General features: G+C 38.3%; 3 protein-coding genes across 5 annotated transcripts; 2 read left to right on the top strand and 1 right to left on the bottom strand.

Annotated features, from left to right (window-relative positions):
* Window positions 1-500: 500 nt before the first annotated feature.
* LOC129297953 (uncharacterized) lies at window positions 501-3,029 on the top strand. Of its 2 annotated transcripts, XM_054936310.1 has the most exons (6): window positions 501-802; window positions 981-1,120; window positions 1,255-1,328; window positions 1,727-1,859; window positions 1,982-2,263; window positions 2,583-3,029. In XM_054936310.1, exons 2-6 carry the CDS (start codon window positions 1,001-1,003, stop codon window positions 2,838-2,840), a joined length of 867 nt encoding a protein of 288 aa, XP_054792285.1. In that variant the 5' UTR covers window positions 501-802; window positions 981-1,000; the 3' UTR covers window positions 2,841-3,029. The 2 variants fall into 2 exon arrangements, with proteins under 2 accessions (XP_054792285.1, XP_054792286.1); XM_054936311.1 differs by having other exon boundaries at window positions 509-1,120; window positions 1,982-2,233.
* A 1,344-nt stretch (window positions 3,030-4,373) lies between these two features.
* LOC129297951 (uncharacterized) lies at window positions 4,374-9,167 on the top strand. The gene is made up of 5 exons (XM_054936307.1): window positions 4,374-6,012; window positions 6,115-6,277; window positions 7,501-7,664; window positions 8,441-8,696; window positions 8,813-9,167. Exons 1-5 carry the CDS (start codon window positions 4,490-4,492, stop codon window positions 8,915-8,917), a joined length of 2,211 nt encoding a protein of 736 aa, XP_054792282.1. The 5' UTR covers window positions 4,374-4,489; the 3' UTR covers window positions 8,918-9,167.
* A 1,391-nt stretch (window positions 9,168-10,558) lies between these two features.
* LOC129297952 (serine/arginine-rich splicing factor SC35-like) lies at window positions 10,559-15,133 on the bottom strand. 2 transcript variants are annotated; one of them, XR_008590283.1, is made up of 9 exons: window positions 14,952-15,133; window positions 14,787-14,865; window positions 14,619-14,698; window positions 14,467-14,533; window positions 14,180-14,251; window positions 12,318-12,524; window positions 12,055-12,235; window positions 11,799-11,946; window positions 10,559-11,507 (listed from the first exon to the last, which is right to left on the bottom strand). XR_008590283.1 is itself a non-coding variant. In XM_054936308.1 (8 exons), exons 1-8 carry the CDS (start codon window positions 15,025-15,027, stop codon window positions 11,941-11,943), a joined length of 768 nt encoding a protein of 255 aa, XP_054792283.1. In that variant the 5' UTR covers window positions 15,028-15,133; the 3' UTR covers window positions 11,684-11,940. The 2 variants fall into 2 exon arrangements, 1 of the variants encoding a protein (XP_054792283.1); XM_054936308.1 differs by lacking the exon at window positions 10,559-11,507 and having other exon boundaries at window positions 11,684-11,946.
* Window positions 15,134-15,432: the final 299 nt, after the last annotated feature.

Here is a 15,432-nt window from a genome sequence, read left to right as displayed (position 1 = left end):
GGAAGTCACAAGTCTCAGGAATGCTTCCACTCGCCAATATGCCAAACCTACATCCCCGTTTTTTTATTTTTTATTTTTTAAAAAGTTGTAACAAGAATTAACTGGATTATAAAATATAAAGTCAGGACTCTGGTCAGGGCAAAGACAGAAGGCAGCCCGTAAAACATGTGTATACATAATTTTTTAAGACGAGGAAGGCTGCAACGAAGGAAGATTGGTAGCTGGCAATAAAAAGAATTTTGAATAATTGTATAGAATTAAAGTGTAGCTCCAGAATTAAGCTGGCAGGGGCATAAGGGCATTAGCACCTAGGAAGATTGGTAGCTAGAGATTAAAAAAAGGGCAAAAGAGTAATTGAGTAGCTCTTCCAAAACCGGCATGTGGCGGTTCAGCCGGGGGCACATGCTTGCCATCAACCAGAAAAAAAAAAAAAAAAAGGAACATACAGAGGTGGCGGCATGAGATTCAAAATGGCGTGCGTGAGAGGTGGAGCAGATAATCAAAGAATTTATAGGGGGAAAAATTAAAGGAGTAACTCAGCGAAGGCGCGCGCGTGTATATACTATGTGGAGGCGTCTGCTTTTGGTTTAAGTTCAGAACAGGAGAGTAGCTTCTGCCGCTGCTTCCATCCTTGGTCCTCTACCACTTACTGTTCTTGTACTCCACCTCCATTTCGTGTCCTGGATAGCCAAGAGCTAGAAGCAACCAATCCAATCCCGAACGAGAATTAAACGGTGGGAATTTTTGAGATCGCGAGCTCATCGTCGTCACCTCCGGCCATTCCATTTCCATCTTTGCGTCTGTAAGCCGAGATACACGCGTCCATCCCCGGAAACAGGGACGGTTCGCCTCCTTCTTTCTCAAGCATATACTCTTTAAATGCGGGCTTGTCTTTAGGTGATTACTGAGGAGTAATCACTGTTTAGGCGTGGTTCGTTTCCTCTGTCAGTCGTCTCACCTACTGTAACTCCAATCTCTAGTGAATTACTGTTGACCGCCAATGGAGAGAACCACCCCGGTTAGGAAGCCTCACACTTCCACCGCAGATCTGCTTACTTGGTCTGAAACTCCACCTTCTGATTCTCTGGCTCCTGGCTCTGCCGCTGTCCGTTCTCACCAGGTACCCCATATTCTATTCATTGCTCTCAATCATGTTCCTTCTTCTTCCGGTTCTGCAATTTTGCTTCCTCTTTTCTTTTATATTTGTTCTTGGTGGAACATTTATCAGCAATCGTCTTTTTTGTTGGATGTTAGCCGTCGGATGGGATCAGTAAGGTGGTGTTTGGGGGTCAGGTGACGGACGAAGAAGTCGAGAACTTAAACAAACGGTGAGATCTATTGCGTGCCTCTTCTTATCTACTTTGAGATTAAGTTCGTATGATTAGTAAAATTGTTCGTGCACCTGATTCTGCCATATTTTCTCTGCAATTTTTAATTTTCTCTTTGATCTGCAAATTGCATCTTGATTGAAAGAGCTGACATACCTAGGATTCCGGAAACAGCTTCATTTGTTCCCTTATTTTTTAGTGCAACTGCCGTTTAAGGTATGGTAATGGGAGTCGTTGGCACTACAACAAGTAGGAAATGAATGCAAAATCAATTATTGAATCACACCAAGAATCGAACTAATAGATTTCCCCTTCTTATCAATCATGTGGCAATGCCTTTTTCGCTTTGTGTGTATTTATTTTATGGCACCTGAAATTGGTTTGCTATGCAATTCCAGGAAGCCTTGTTCGGAGTATAAAATGAAGGAGATCACTGGCAGTGGGATCTTTGCAGCCAAAGGAGATGAGGACATGCTAGAGCCTGGCAGTGCCAACCCCACTCCAAATAAAACTGGACTGCGCATGTATCAGGTACTAATAGATATAGGTAGGCCGTAGTGTTATGTAAGAAATTAAGAACATACAGATTTCTATATTTTGTATTGGATTTTTGCTAACTCGTATACCCATTCTTGATTTCTGGAAACTGGCAGCAAGCAATTGCTGGAATTAGTCACATCTCCTTTGGTGAGGAGGAGAGTGTTTCCCCCAAAAAGGCCGCTACTTTGCCTGAGGTAGCCAAGCAGCGTGAGCTAAGTGGAACCTTGGAAAGTGAATCGGACTCTAGGAAGAAGCTGCTTTCTGATGCAAAGTGCAAGGAGCTTAGCGGTCATAACATATTTGCTCCTCCGCCTGAAATCAAACCCCGGCCAGTAACTCCTCGCATTCTGGAATTGAAAGGAAGCGTAAGCATTGGAGAGCCTGTTACACGTCATGTGTGAATTACTTTATGTTGCTAATCTGAATTATATAATTGCAATTTTAAGATAACATAATTCTTCTCTGTCTGCACAATATGGCACATGTCATGAGAGCATATTTGGGCAAGGAAGTAAGTAATTCCAAGGAATGCATAATACAGATTGCACAGATGATGATTTGGAAACCTTGGGGTGTACGGCACTGGATACTAATTTATTGCAGACTAGCTATGCCATTTTGTGTTTCATGCGTGTGGGAATGTTATTACGTTGCATCTGTGTGCTTATTGTCTTTGCCAGTTAAATAACAAGTTGCTCGTGACCTGATCTGCAGACTGATGGAGACGAACACAAGGAATCAATTACCAAGACAGCAAAGAAGATTCATAACCAGAAATTTACTGATCTTTCAGGAAATGACATTTTCACGGGTGATGCGCCGCCTTCATCTGCTGAGAAGCCACTCAGCGTGGCTAAACTGCGAGAAATGAGTGGCAGTAACATCTTTGCTGATGGAAAGGTAGAATCTAGAGACTACCTAGGCGGCATTAGGAAGCCACCTGGGGGTGAGAGCAGCATTGCCTTGGTATAGCCTTTTAGGTCTGTGTTATGTTGCTACTGTCTTGTTTCGTTATTGTTACTGGGGATGCGTTATGGTATTATTTGACCTCGCACTTCTGGGATTTGGGACTCAACTGTTTTAGGTTTCTTAATGTCTTCACCAAAAGGAACCATTTACTTAATGAAGTGATCAGGGCTGTGCATCTGATTTATTTCCTGATGTCCATCTGCTAATTTACATTCATATTTTTGAACGTGCGGTTCCTAGGATGAGCATGCTCTCGCTTAAATTGATTTGTTTCTTGTGGATGAAGTTCCATATCTCATCACGGTCAGAAAAAAAAATACAGCAAATTTCCTTTCACAAACACAAAAATCATGGGATAAGAGGAAAGGGGGAGATAAGCTTCCTGCTCCGGGTAAAGAGGGAGAACACTTTATCCTCAATAATCAATTAATCATATTGGGAAAATAGCATAACCCTCATAATCAATGGGCACATACAAATCTTGGTGGCGGTGCTGTGTGATCGTAAAAATAGGTATCCGCTTGATAACCATCTCTAATAATGACAGCCAAAATAAGCCCTCAGTGTTAAAATGTGCACATACATATGGACTATATGCACATGCACATATTGTTTAATAAAAATGTTATATTATGTAAATTTTAAACAAAAAATCTTGAGGAGGTAACCATTTAATATTATTTAGATTAGATCAGACCACTAAAAATATTGAAATAGTGAAGATTATTTATAAAAAAAAAAAGAAAAAAAAGAGGGAGAGGCGAGGGAGTGAAAATTTAGAAGAAGCTTGAAGTGGCACGCAGCTGCTCTGCCCTCATTTATTTTTATCGTCCTGCCACAGAGCAAAGTTTTGGCCAATCCCCCCTTCTTACTCTTGTGTCTCTCTTCCCCTTACCTAGTTTCTCCGTGGACGTATATATATTTAAAATATATATTTGTTCATAAAATAATAAGTTCAAGCATAAATATAATTTCGGGATCCAAGCAGATTGAATCATTCCACGTACTCAACATGTTCCCACCCTAATCGTGCAAGAATTACGTAGAATTGGTCTAATCAGACCTTCTCTCCCCTAACAAATTTTATTTAAAAAAACATAAATATTTTTTAATTTTTAATTTATATTTCTCTTGTTGATATTTTCATACATAGAATATAATACATAGCCAACGAAAAAAAGTTTAAATTGCAAGTTTCTGATTACAATCATAACCGCACAATCTGAACAACCCATTTTTGTTTTGTTAAAACTTTTTGTTGGTGAATTAAACTCTGGAAAAATAAAAAATAAATAAAAAAGCTGCACTTTTTTTTCTGCTGCATAGTGCTGTGATGTGCATAAAGCGGCAGGATCTTCCTCTGGGGGCGTGAGCGTGAGCCGGACAGGCCTTACACGTATAGCAGCAAACCCGTCACCGTCAGCATCAAAAACCCCTTTCTGATAATTCTTCGTTCTCTCGCATTCCGAGCACAATGAGATTCACACGTTATAAAGCTCATCAGCCATTCCTCATGCTGTATGCTCGAAGAAATAGTTGCCGTGCCTCGTTGCGACATCTTTTCTGCCTCTGAATTTTCTTTATAACGTGGGTTTTCGGACTGAATCTTGCAGCCTTCTGTTTCTGAATTTTGAATCGATTTTCTTCTAATAATGTTCAAAACATCTGAGAGAAATATGAGCAAGGTGGAGAACAACGTGAAGAGAGATGAAGTGTTGGGAACGTGGCGGAATGGATTTCCAAACACATCATGTCCCAATCTTCCTCATTGCCATCGTTACAATGAGCATTTGGCGATTAAATCCCCTGTATGGAGGGTCTCTCACACATCACATTCTCCACCGTTAACTTCTTTCGCTGACGGGCTTCATGTTTCTGCCCATAACTCCTCATACTCAGCACCATTTCAGGACAGAAAGCATGTAACACCCCACGATCACCACTCAACTAAATTGTTGTTGGACCCCGAGTCATCGGATTTCCATATTGGGAAGAGTATTATTGATAATCAAGTGGTTGATCTGGACCTGTCTCGTGATTTCTATAGAATGAATATTATAGACGGACGGGGAAATGGTAACAAAACAAAGGCACCTGAAGCGGACTCCTATGGATTTAGATTTGACGCCTTTTCGTCTTTCGATATAAATATTCCCGGCGTTACTGAAACACGGAGCTCCTATGAAGATTTTTGCAATGAAGTTCCCGCTCCTAATTATGAGTGTATCTCATCGTCTACTTGGGGAGTTTCACCAAGTTTGGTTGCTGATATGAAGTGGAACAACCATACCTTGGAGAAAGGACACACTTCTTCCCTCGCTCATGGTCAATCCAGCGCTCTGAGTTTGTGCTCTGGGTGGAACATGAACCAAACATATCATCAATTGGAGCACAGCAAGAAACAGGGGAGCAGTAGCTATGATGGAGAAGTTCAACCGCAGAAGCCATCTATCATCACCCCCTACCTCTGTGATGGTTTAACTAGCTCACAACTTTGTGGAGTGGATTATGATGGAAGCAGGAGTGTCGAAAACCCCTTAAGATTCTCTCAAATCATGCAACCCAAGCTAGCTTCACATCAGGATATACTAGAAACAAGGGGAATTGCTAACTTTGAGCTGCCTGAATTTCTCCCGTCCAAAAGAGCTGGTGGCGATCCGGTGGCATTTCGATGTGATAATAGTTTTATCATACAGGGAAGAGATATAAATTATTGCACAGACAAAGGATACAATTCTTTGAGGGGTACCAAAAAGAATTCCCTCAATGAGAATGCATTTGCAACTGTGGGGGAGGAAGTTTCTAAACACAATTCTTATACCCCTGGTAGTCAAATTTGTGCGAACAAAGGAAGTCTTGTTGGTGATTTCCCACTGCCCTCACTTCTGAGTTTCTGTTCCTTGGCTGAGTGCCAAGGTTACATTTGCTTTCTGGCAAAGGATCAGAACGGATGTCGCTTCCTACAAAGGATGGTTGATAAGGGAAACTCTAAGGACATGCATATAGTATTTGAGGGGATCATAGATAATGTTGTTGAACTTATGATGGACCCTTTTGGTAACTATCTTGTGCAGAAGTTGCTGGACGTGTGCAGAGAAGAAGAGAAATTGCAGATTGTTTCCATGGTGACTAAAGAACCAGGGCAGCTCGTCAGAATATCTTTAAACACGCATGGGTATGTCTTCCATTTTAACTACAAATTTCTTTCTTTTTTCTGTAGATAGGATGTAGCACATGTTATATACTTTTGACCTCTAAATAAATATCATTGCGTCAGCACGCGGGTCATCCAGAAGTTGATTGAGACACTCAACTCTAGGAAACAAATTTCACTAGTGAAGTCAGCCCTTCAAGCAGGTTTTCTTGATCTTGTTAAGGATCTGAATGGAAATCACGTGATACAACGATGCTTGCAATGCCTTAGCTGTCAAGATAATGAGGTAAAACGCCTCTCTTGCAATCATTTTACTAAAAATTTTTAATGTCAATCTTACACTTCTGATATAGTATCTGTTTTTTCGCCTGCTTTACTTCCACAATCGAAAGGGGATGACTATTTGGTCTTTGTACTGAGTAAACAGTATGATGACAGAATGGCAACCTTGGATCCAGAGTAAAAGTGGAAAAATGAACTGCGTCGTTAGCTGCATTCCTTATCAAATTCGTTTCAAATGAATTCTCAACGCAACGTTTCCCAAAAATTTTGCTTCGGTGTACTATAGTCGAGCCACATGACCTTTGTATTGTTAACCTAAACCTGACACTGCCTAGCTTAGGATGTTATAAATGGGGGAAAAAAAGTTCGTTGTTTAAAAAACCTTTTTTAGGCACTTCTTAAATCACGCAGAGTGCTTGTATATCATGCTTCAACTGGTTCAATATGCTAGCCCAATAAAACTAGATTATTAGGAGCTTTCTATTTCTCAAGCCGTTCACCTGTTGAATTCTATAACCATCACATTAGTGGCATGGTCTATTTCAAAAAAGTCTTGATTAGAGCTTTTAGGTGACCATGCGGAACCATACTCAGTGAGCTCCGAAGTCTTCACTGCTCGAATACAGGGAGAAAATATGCAGAACTCTTGAGTTTGAAATGAATATGGCTGCAGCCTTGCAGGAACTGAATATTTCTAGGAAACTACCTTGTTAAGACCCTCTCAAAATAGGTTTAAGAATCCATTTCCACCTCAATTTGAATGCAATCTTTTTTTCTGGAATGCTACATGAAAGAGAAACGGCATTCAAACGGGTTCAATGGTGATGATATGCACAAAGATAGATCGGCATAGAATCTGAAGGAAATGTATAAATGGAAAATTATATTCAATTGAAAGGAAGTAGTTTGTTGTGAACATTTTCTGTACGAGGATTCATTCTTTTTTTGTTCAAGTTATTGATTCAGTTCAACGGTTCCCCAGACATTTACTGTGTAAATTAGTATTTCAAGCCTTCAGAGAGGCTCCGCTGTCTCTTACATCAGTTTCATATCATACATGCCATGCATAAATTTTCCAGAATTGTACCTCTATTGTTGAGCTTGCATTTTCTTGCCTGCGCACAGCCTTTGTTCCATTGTCTTTCTTTTCTCTTCTGCAAGCTCTTTTTTAATTCAATTGACCGATTAAGTTAATTTATTATCATCTTCCTTCATCCTGTTCCACAGTTTATTTTTTATGCCGCTGCAAAGTTTTGTGTTGACATAGCTACTCATCGACATGGATGTTGTGTATTGCAACGTTGCATTGATCATTCAATTGGCAAATATCGAGATAAGCTGGTCGCAGAAATTTGTAGGCATGGCCTTCACCTTGCTCAAGACCCTTTTGGGTAATTTGCCTTGATCCTTCACCTGTTATGAATTGCTTGTTTTGTTTGGTATTTTCCAGACGTGAAATAATAATGATGGGCTAAAATGATATATACCTTGAAATTTGCTCATGTTAAACTTAATGATGTCACAAGATTTACATTTAACAAATAGTAGTGATTAATTTTATGATTAATCACATTGCTGAGTGAAGAAACATATCATTTTGTGTGCTGCAAGTGATGCACAACTTTTGCATAGCCTCTGTGTGTAATAAAATGTGAAGTAGATAGTGTTTTATCTTATTCATTATGCATAAATTACTTTTAATTGTGGCCTTCTTGAAGTGATCTTATAAGGCAGTATGCTTTATAAGGGGACATCATTAATCATGACTCATAATAACAAAGTCAAAGATCTTCATATTTTGATTTAAAATCATTTTTTTATAATTTAATAAGATTCAAATAAGAAACTATTCAAAGGGATTAATATTCATACATCTATATAATATAAAAACTCTCAACAAGTTGCAGCATTTAAGAGTCATAAACAATGCAACTTAAATTTCATATTCCTTATAAAAAATAAAACCCACACTAGTTTTCCAAATGGGAGGGCAAAAAAGGAGTTTCCAAAAAATAGAAAACATTAACAAAAATCATAGAAAAAAAATTGTCTTTTAAAATGGTGTGTGTATATAAGGGCTTTATGTGGCATCAACAATAACAAAATTAATATATGCACTCAGTCTAGTCTTGGTCACTTAAACTAACGCTTTCATTTGTCATGTCAGAAATTATGTTGTTCAGTATATAATAGAGATGGAGATTCCAACTGCCTCAGCCAAGCTGGTTTCTCAGTTCAAAGGGAACTACGTAAATCTGTCAACGCAAAAATTTAGCAGTCATGTGGTCGAAAAATGCCTTAAGCATGTTGGAGAGAGCAGATCAAGGATCGTCCGAGAATTGCTGTCTTCACCTCACTTCGAACAGTTGTTGCAAGATCCATATGCCAACTATGTCATTCAGTCTGCTCTTGCAGTAACAAAGGTTTACAATACAATATGGCTAATGGCTAAAGCTCAGTTTGCAACTTAAATGCTAGTTTTAGAATTGTCAAGCATGGGGTTTCATCTCACCTGCGTGTTATTTAATTTCTGATGCAGGGTTCACTTCACACTTCTTTGGTTGAAGCAGTACGTCCTTACAAAATCTTGCGCACCAGCCCGTATTGCAAGAGAATTTTCTCGGGAAATCTACTCAAGAAGTGATGTCTGGTAGCCCGACAAAAACTGTTGTTGTTTTAAAGATCACTCCTAATTAAAGCTTCTTTCATTGTCTTAACTTAGCCACTACCTAGTATGTGTATGTACGCCTATTAGAATCACGGTCTGATCTACTTGGGAAGAATTTCGCAATTAAAGCCTCTCATATGATCTGTCCGAAAGTTGGAACTTGGAAAGGCTGGTTAACCAGGTATACTTCTGTATGGTGCTGATGCATCTTGTATTGTCTTCTTGTTGTGGTGTCCTATGGATTAGGAGATGGTGTTTCAAGTTTCTTGATCATTGTTTTTCTTTTCTTTTCTTTTCTTTTCTTTTTTGTCAGTTTCTTGATCATTGTTATGTACATGATCCTGGATATCTCTTTCTGAAACTTCATTATTTAGATAATTATATCTAGATATTGCCTGCCTGTGCCAATTAAATTGCATCTTCTCAAATTCATGATGCGACTGAATTTGCTATATCGTGTGATATTAATAGGCTGATATCAACTGGATGGTTAGATTTTTACGAAAAATAATTGTTTGTATTTCTTGAGTTTGGGATGCTAGGCAGGCCAGAATCAATCATCAAAGGGCATATGATCACTTTCCATTAACGATTGATTTCACAATGTCCACCGTCACGAAGAGATTGGCACTATTCAAGATCTCCGTTGCAATTGGCTTTTAATCTTTGGAATCTCTGTGCATCAAATATATTTAACTAGCAAGTGGTACCCAAAACTACATTCCCGAAGGACCCTGTCGTGCCATTCGATAATGTATTTGTTTTGGCTTAAATATGCAAGCTGTTCGATGAATTATAATAAATGAAATAAAACTTCAATGCCAATGCTTCAATATAAATATTCAAAAAGTACTTTTTTGGTGGTGGGTTTTTTTTTTTTTTGGTTGGCGTGGGGCGGGGGGTTGGGGGACATTGGGTCAAGAAGGGCCGATCATCCAAAGCAACCAAAAGTTTTTTTTTTTTTTTTTAAAAAACTAAAGCATTAATTTCGTAATCATTGACGGAAATAGCCAGCCATGAAGCAACAAATCAATCCCACCTGATAAGATTAGTACACAAGGTCAAAGAACTTGCCAACACAGAACCCATGAAACCAGCACATCGGTGGCGGGATCATAGTACAGCTTAAGCATTATCGTCTCCTATAACGATAAGAATTCTCAGCAAGGCATTCCGTGTTTCCGATTTCAACGATGAGATTCATGTGGAGTTAGAAGAAACAATATATATCTATTTACTGATGACAAGAGGCCATGGAATGAACCAGTGTAAAATATGTTTATGATGCAATGCACTGAGGGGACGACGACAATATCCTGATAAAGAAGCATACAATTGGATGAGAGTGACTTTATAATTAAGCAGAGAATGGAAGTGAAAATAGGCCGTGAAGGGTTCGCTATGCACATCTTACATGAGCGTATCTCCGTTTTATTACAGATTTTATATATGCACCTCACATCCCCTGTCCAAATTTAATCTTCACAATTTAAGTTTCTTTACTTCTTATTCAACATTTTTTTTTCATTTTAAACAGAACGAGGTACAACATAAAATCAAGCTTTAAACTACCACAAAAAAAAAAAAAACAAACAAACAAACAAAGAGGACACAAGCTGAATCCAATAGTTTGCCTCAACTGACTTGGAAAAAAAGAGGAGACATAAAAGGTTGACGTTCTACTGCCTTGAATAAATTAGGCTATCAAAGTCTACTCAAACGATGCTCTGGAGAATTTCTCAATTTACCAAAACCTAGAGTAGAAACATGCAAATCCTAAAAATAATTATCCTGTGTAATATCTAAGAAAAATAATAATAAAATTCTTTTAAATTATAAAAATAACATTTTAATTTCTCTTTAAAATGTTATAATTTTTTTAAAATTTTTTAAGGATTCTTTTGTTATTAAAAAATTAATATAAATGATCATATTGTCCTTAATTTAAATATAAATTACCATTCATAAATTTTGTTTTAAAATTCACAATTTTTTTCTTGAAATAGCAAAAATTCAACATCAACTTGCAAATTCACAACATTTCTTTGTAAATTTTGTTCTAAGATTCACATTTTTTAAAATCACAAAAAATCAACAGAAATTCACAATCTTAAATTAAGGACAATTTGACCATTTACACTAATTCTTTAATGACAAAAAAATCCTAAAAACTTCAGAAAAATTATAGCATTTTAATAGACTAAAATATCATTAACACAATTCAAAAGAATTTTATTATCATTTTTCCTAATATGTATGGACCAGACTCCTACAAGGTCATCTTTAGGCACGCATCACGCCATTAGCAACAGCAAATGCGGGCAGGGCAGTTCCCAGTCGCATAAGAATGACTTCAACAGAGGAAAATTACAACATCGTCGGGCAGTCCGGCACAAAAGCAAGCAGCTGCATCCGCTGAGTCATCTTGAAAGAATCAATTCCAATACCAAAGGGTTGGTACGACACTGGACAACGCAACCCGGATTACACAAGAATTTGGCATAATGCCCCAGACGGTTCGTGCACCATCTCTAAGACAGCAACATTCAACCTTCTCGAACACAGGCTACAGAGTTATAATAAGAAATTGTTTTAAGTTTGTAATCAGAACTGCAGGATTGAAAACTAAACTAATCAATATAAGGAGATGAATAGAGAACGGAAATATAAGTCAAGAAATGTTAAAAAACCAAGTGACAAATATTGTAGGAACCCTTCACTCTTCAGCCAAAAAAGGGGAGGGATTGCAAATTCTTAATGCTTATATTGAACACTTAATAGAGTATCAGATAAAAAGAATATCGGAATACAGAAAGGCCACAAAATGGAAGACTGTAAACCCAACAAGGATATGAACCTTCCAAAAAAGTCCATGCAAAAACGTCATTAATCCAAGATGCAGATCACAACATTCATCATTTAGTGACTTCATCCATATAACTGATTACAGAACTCATCATAAGGCCACCAATAGATCCCTGTAATAGGCAGCCACTCCATCATTCCTACAAACATAATGCCCAATTCAGATGGCTCACCAAGAAGCTTGAATCAGATAGGGAAAAAAAATGTCTACCCCAAAATAAGGGAGCATAAAATTGTCAGGATCTTACATCAGCATCAGATTTGTGAGACGGGCTTCGGGAATCATTAGGACGATCACGCCGTGAAACATCCTTCTGAGTAGGTGATTGCTCATGACTATTCTGTTCATCATGCCGCTCATCTCGAGAAGACCTCCTATGAGGAGATGGGCTTCTACGAGGACTGGAGCCATGTCGAGCAGGTGATGCACTTTGGCAAACGCAAATGTATATCAGAAACAAGATAGTGATGAAAAAAATGTAAAGAATAATAAGTAGCACAAGATTCAAACCTATCAACTGATCTGCTTCGAGTTCTTCTATCCTCATCATCTCTTCCTCTCCTGTGATCTTTATGCCGATCAGGACTTGCACTGCGGCTCCTACTCCGGCGACGATAATCCCTGTCCCTTTCACGGTACTTGTCACGATCGTATCTTTCCCTACTTCTACTGCGACTTCTCCTCCTGTAGTCCCTGTCTCTATATTCATCCCTATGCCTGAACATTTTATTTTCCATCAGCTATTGTGTAAACTGAATATGAAACAGTGACCTCTTCACCATTATGCACGCAAACATTCACGAATATGAAACACTGGCTATAAGCGTAACAGATTAGGCATGATATTGGAAGCATGAAATACTATAATTGAGTCCGGCTCCAAAACAGGAAGAATAATGAGAATGGGCATTGCCCGGTAAGCAGAACAGCTTACTAGGTCACAAGGAAAACCATTCACTAAAACAAAGCTTTGTGAATATAAATTAATAAAATGCAGGACAAAACTTCCAAGTCATAACACGTGTCCATTCCCTAAATTAGTTACTCTGCATGCACAATTAAAAATGAACATCAACATCAAACAATATGTTGCCTTAGATTTACCGCAGCATAATGCAACATTTGTTCCTTTCTTCACTTATTGCAATATCTGAAGGAAAATACAGATCAGCCTGTTCACCAACCTAACTGACTAAATTATGTGTCATACTGTTTTATTATTAAAATTACACCAGATAAGACTGGTTTTTGCCAGTTCAAATGCAAACACAATTTGATTGTAGATCCAGCCTAGTTTAATAACCGATTTACCAGTCCAACAGGGCCATGCTAGTTCAGTTCAAAGAACAATACTCAAAAAACCACAACCCAAGCCAACACTTTGTGTTGGTAAAAAGATATCTAAATCTTTCACTGAATAAAATAGACTTTATCATCCTCTTAATTCGGCCACGATGGATTTAAATATATGGCAGCCCTATCTTAGCTACTCTTACATGAGACCAGGCATAATTTCCCAAGATTGAGGGAGAAAATGGTCAAAAGCGCATTCATGGACCTCTATAGATAGTTAGATACAAAGGATATTGGCAATTGACCACTACTGATTAGACAATTTTTCAAGGCAACTAGAATATAACTTGCATGACCCTTCTCTATGTACCAAGACATAAATGCACAAAATGCTCAGGTAACTAGTCTGCAGCCCAATTTTAATATAGTTTTTTATGCATGCCCACAGTATATTTAATTCTTTGTCTTATGATTTACTATGTTGCAAAATACAACCTTCTTTCTTGTTTAATACTAATAACTATAGGAAGAAAGATATAAAACGAGAAACACATAACTCCTACAGAACAAAGGGAATCAACTATGACAGTAAGACCTCATACTAGAGCCTGGGGAAGATTATACAAAGCCTAATGGGGCGGAAGCCATAGCTGGTTTAAACACCAAATGTGGATATAGCGTAGCAAATGAAAAGGGAGAACCATCTACACATTCAGAGGACACGCCACAAGCATAACATGTAACTATGAAGCAGGGACAGATCTAGAATTTGATTTTTTTTTTTGGAGGGGGGGTGGTTAAATCGCAAACATTATATGGATTGGGGCTACAATCTATTTTTTTAAACGTTCAATTGTTTAATTGTTTCCAAAAAGCTGTTTATCCCAAAAAAAAAAAAAAACAAGAACACCCCACCATATCCGTCTCTGCTATGAAGGGCAAAACTGTTTTAATCCTTGGTGACCCCTGGCAATAAATCTCTACAAAACTTCCTGCTAATTACACAGAAGATATCATTCTAAATCAAAGACCCTCATCTCATTAAATAGTTGGAAGCATCTTGTAAGAAGGCTCCTTACCTTGAACGAGGGCTGCGGCTTCTTGACCTCCCTCTTGGCTTGGAGGATGTTTCCACTATCCTGCCCTTTTGACTAATATTTATGAAAAATTAAGTTAGCTGATTATACCAATAACCAACCAAAATATATTTGCTAGATATAGAGGTAACAAATTTCTCGCAGAATGTAGACCAAGCAGAGTTTTAACTATCAAAAAGAGAACAAGCCGTCATTTAAAGAAGTTCATTTTAAACTTGATGCTTTGCTAGCCAACCTGATGTTTTGACGTTGACCATAGAACAACTTACATTTTTTCTGCATTAGGTCCGTATTTTGCGAATTGAACCATAATTTCTCTTCCATCAACCACTCTTCCTGACAATTAATGAAAATTAGCACGAAAAGAAGTCCCAAACTTGCTAAAGTCCTACATATTATCTAGTTCGAGAATGAAAATAACCATCAAGCTTATCTACTGCCTTCTGAGCCTCGTCGGCATACTTATAACGAACAAAAGCGAAGCCTCGTGATTCGCCAGTCCTACAAAAGATAAGAAAACCCGCATTTATCTTCAAAGCAATCCCAGGGTCCCCAGTTGGGAACAATACAAAAAAGGAAGGGCGAAGACCTTCGGTCTCTGGGGATGAAGACATCGACAACCTTGCCGTACTTGTCAAAAAGGGGGTAGAGGTCGTCAGCGGTTGTACCTAGCAAAAGCAAAACGAGGCTGAAGGATTAGAAATGAGATGCAAGGAAAATTCAGAACATTGCAGAGAACGGTGAAGATAACTACGGAAGGTAATGTTAAGGACGAGAAGGGAATAGGTGTCTCTGATGTCCGGAGGACCAGATCTTCCAAAGTGCGACATATTTGGTATTGAAACTCGGAGTTGGAGAAAGGAGGGCCAGCGATTATGCCCAACTTCGCTAGGGTTTTAGAGACAGGCACTGCGGAGCGAACTCTAAGTGACTACATCTGACCCCAAGAAGTACTGGATTCGGACAAGGATTCATTAATTGACCGATATATCCTCGTCAACCAAAATCGTTGCACTGTGGTCCCCTGGGTTAATTAGGGCTGACTCGTCTCTAAAAAGCCTGCGTTTAAAGAACCAAAATTTAAATGAACTGATCTTATAAAACTTAATTACATCTTATGATTTCAGGTTGGCCAGCCTGACTTAACTCTTAGGGCTAACGGGTAAACACTCAAAGCTGCGACCCTATATTTTTTGTAATTTAAAAATTTTAAAAAAAATATTTAAAATTAAAAA

The sequence above is a fragment of the Prosopis cineraria genome, unplaced genomic scaffold (assembly GCF_029017545.1).
Source record: "Prosopis cineraria cultivar Desert tree isolate PC_DT_omini unplaced genomic scaffold, ASM2901754v1 PC662, whole genome shotgun sequence".
NCBI classification, from domain to species: Eukaryota; Viridiplantae; Streptophyta; class Magnoliopsida; order Fabales; family Fabaceae; genus Prosopis; species Prosopis cineraria.
Note: the sequence above shows the minus strand (reverse complement) of the source record. Positions and strands in the feature narration are given on the sequence as shown.

Bases quoted from the DNA above. Each gene is read 5' to 3' on its own strand.
- LOC129297953 (XM_054936310.1), top strand. From the start codon at position 1,001: ATGGAGAGAACCACCCCGGTTAGGAAGCCTCACACTTCCACCGCAGAT. The intron at 1,121-1,254 runs GTACCCCATATT...GTTGGATGTTAG, and splicing joins CCGCTGTCCGTTCTCACCAG to CCGTCGGATGGGATCAGTAA. The intron at 1,860-1,981 runs GTACTAATAGAT...GGAAACTGGCAG, and splicing joins CTGGACTGCGCATGTATCAG to CAAGCAATTGCTGGAATTAG.
- LOC129297951 (XM_054936307.1), top strand. From the start codon at position 4,490: ATGTTCAAAACATCTGAGAGAAATATGAGCAAGGTGGAGAACAACGTG. The intron at 6,013-6,114 runs GTATGTCTTCCA...TCATTGCGTCAG, and splicing joins ATATCTTTAAACACGCATGG to CACGCGGGTCATCCAGAAGT. The intron at 6,278-7,500 runs GTAAAACGCCTC...CCTGTTCCACAG, and splicing joins TTAGCTGTCAAGATAATGAG to TTTATTTTTTATGCCGCTGC.
- LOC129297952 (XM_054936308.1), bottom strand. From the start codon at position 15,027: ATGTCGCACTTTGGAAGATCTGGTCCTCCGGACATCAGAGACACCTAT. The intron at 14,866-14,951 runs GTAGTTATCTTC...TGCTTTTGCTAG, and splicing joins CGTCCTTAACATTACCTTCC to GTACAACCGCTGACGACCTC. The intron at 14,699-14,786 runs GTCTTCGCCCTT...TATCTTTTGTAG, and splicing joins TTCATCCCCAGAGACCGAAG to GACTGGCGAATCACGAGGCT.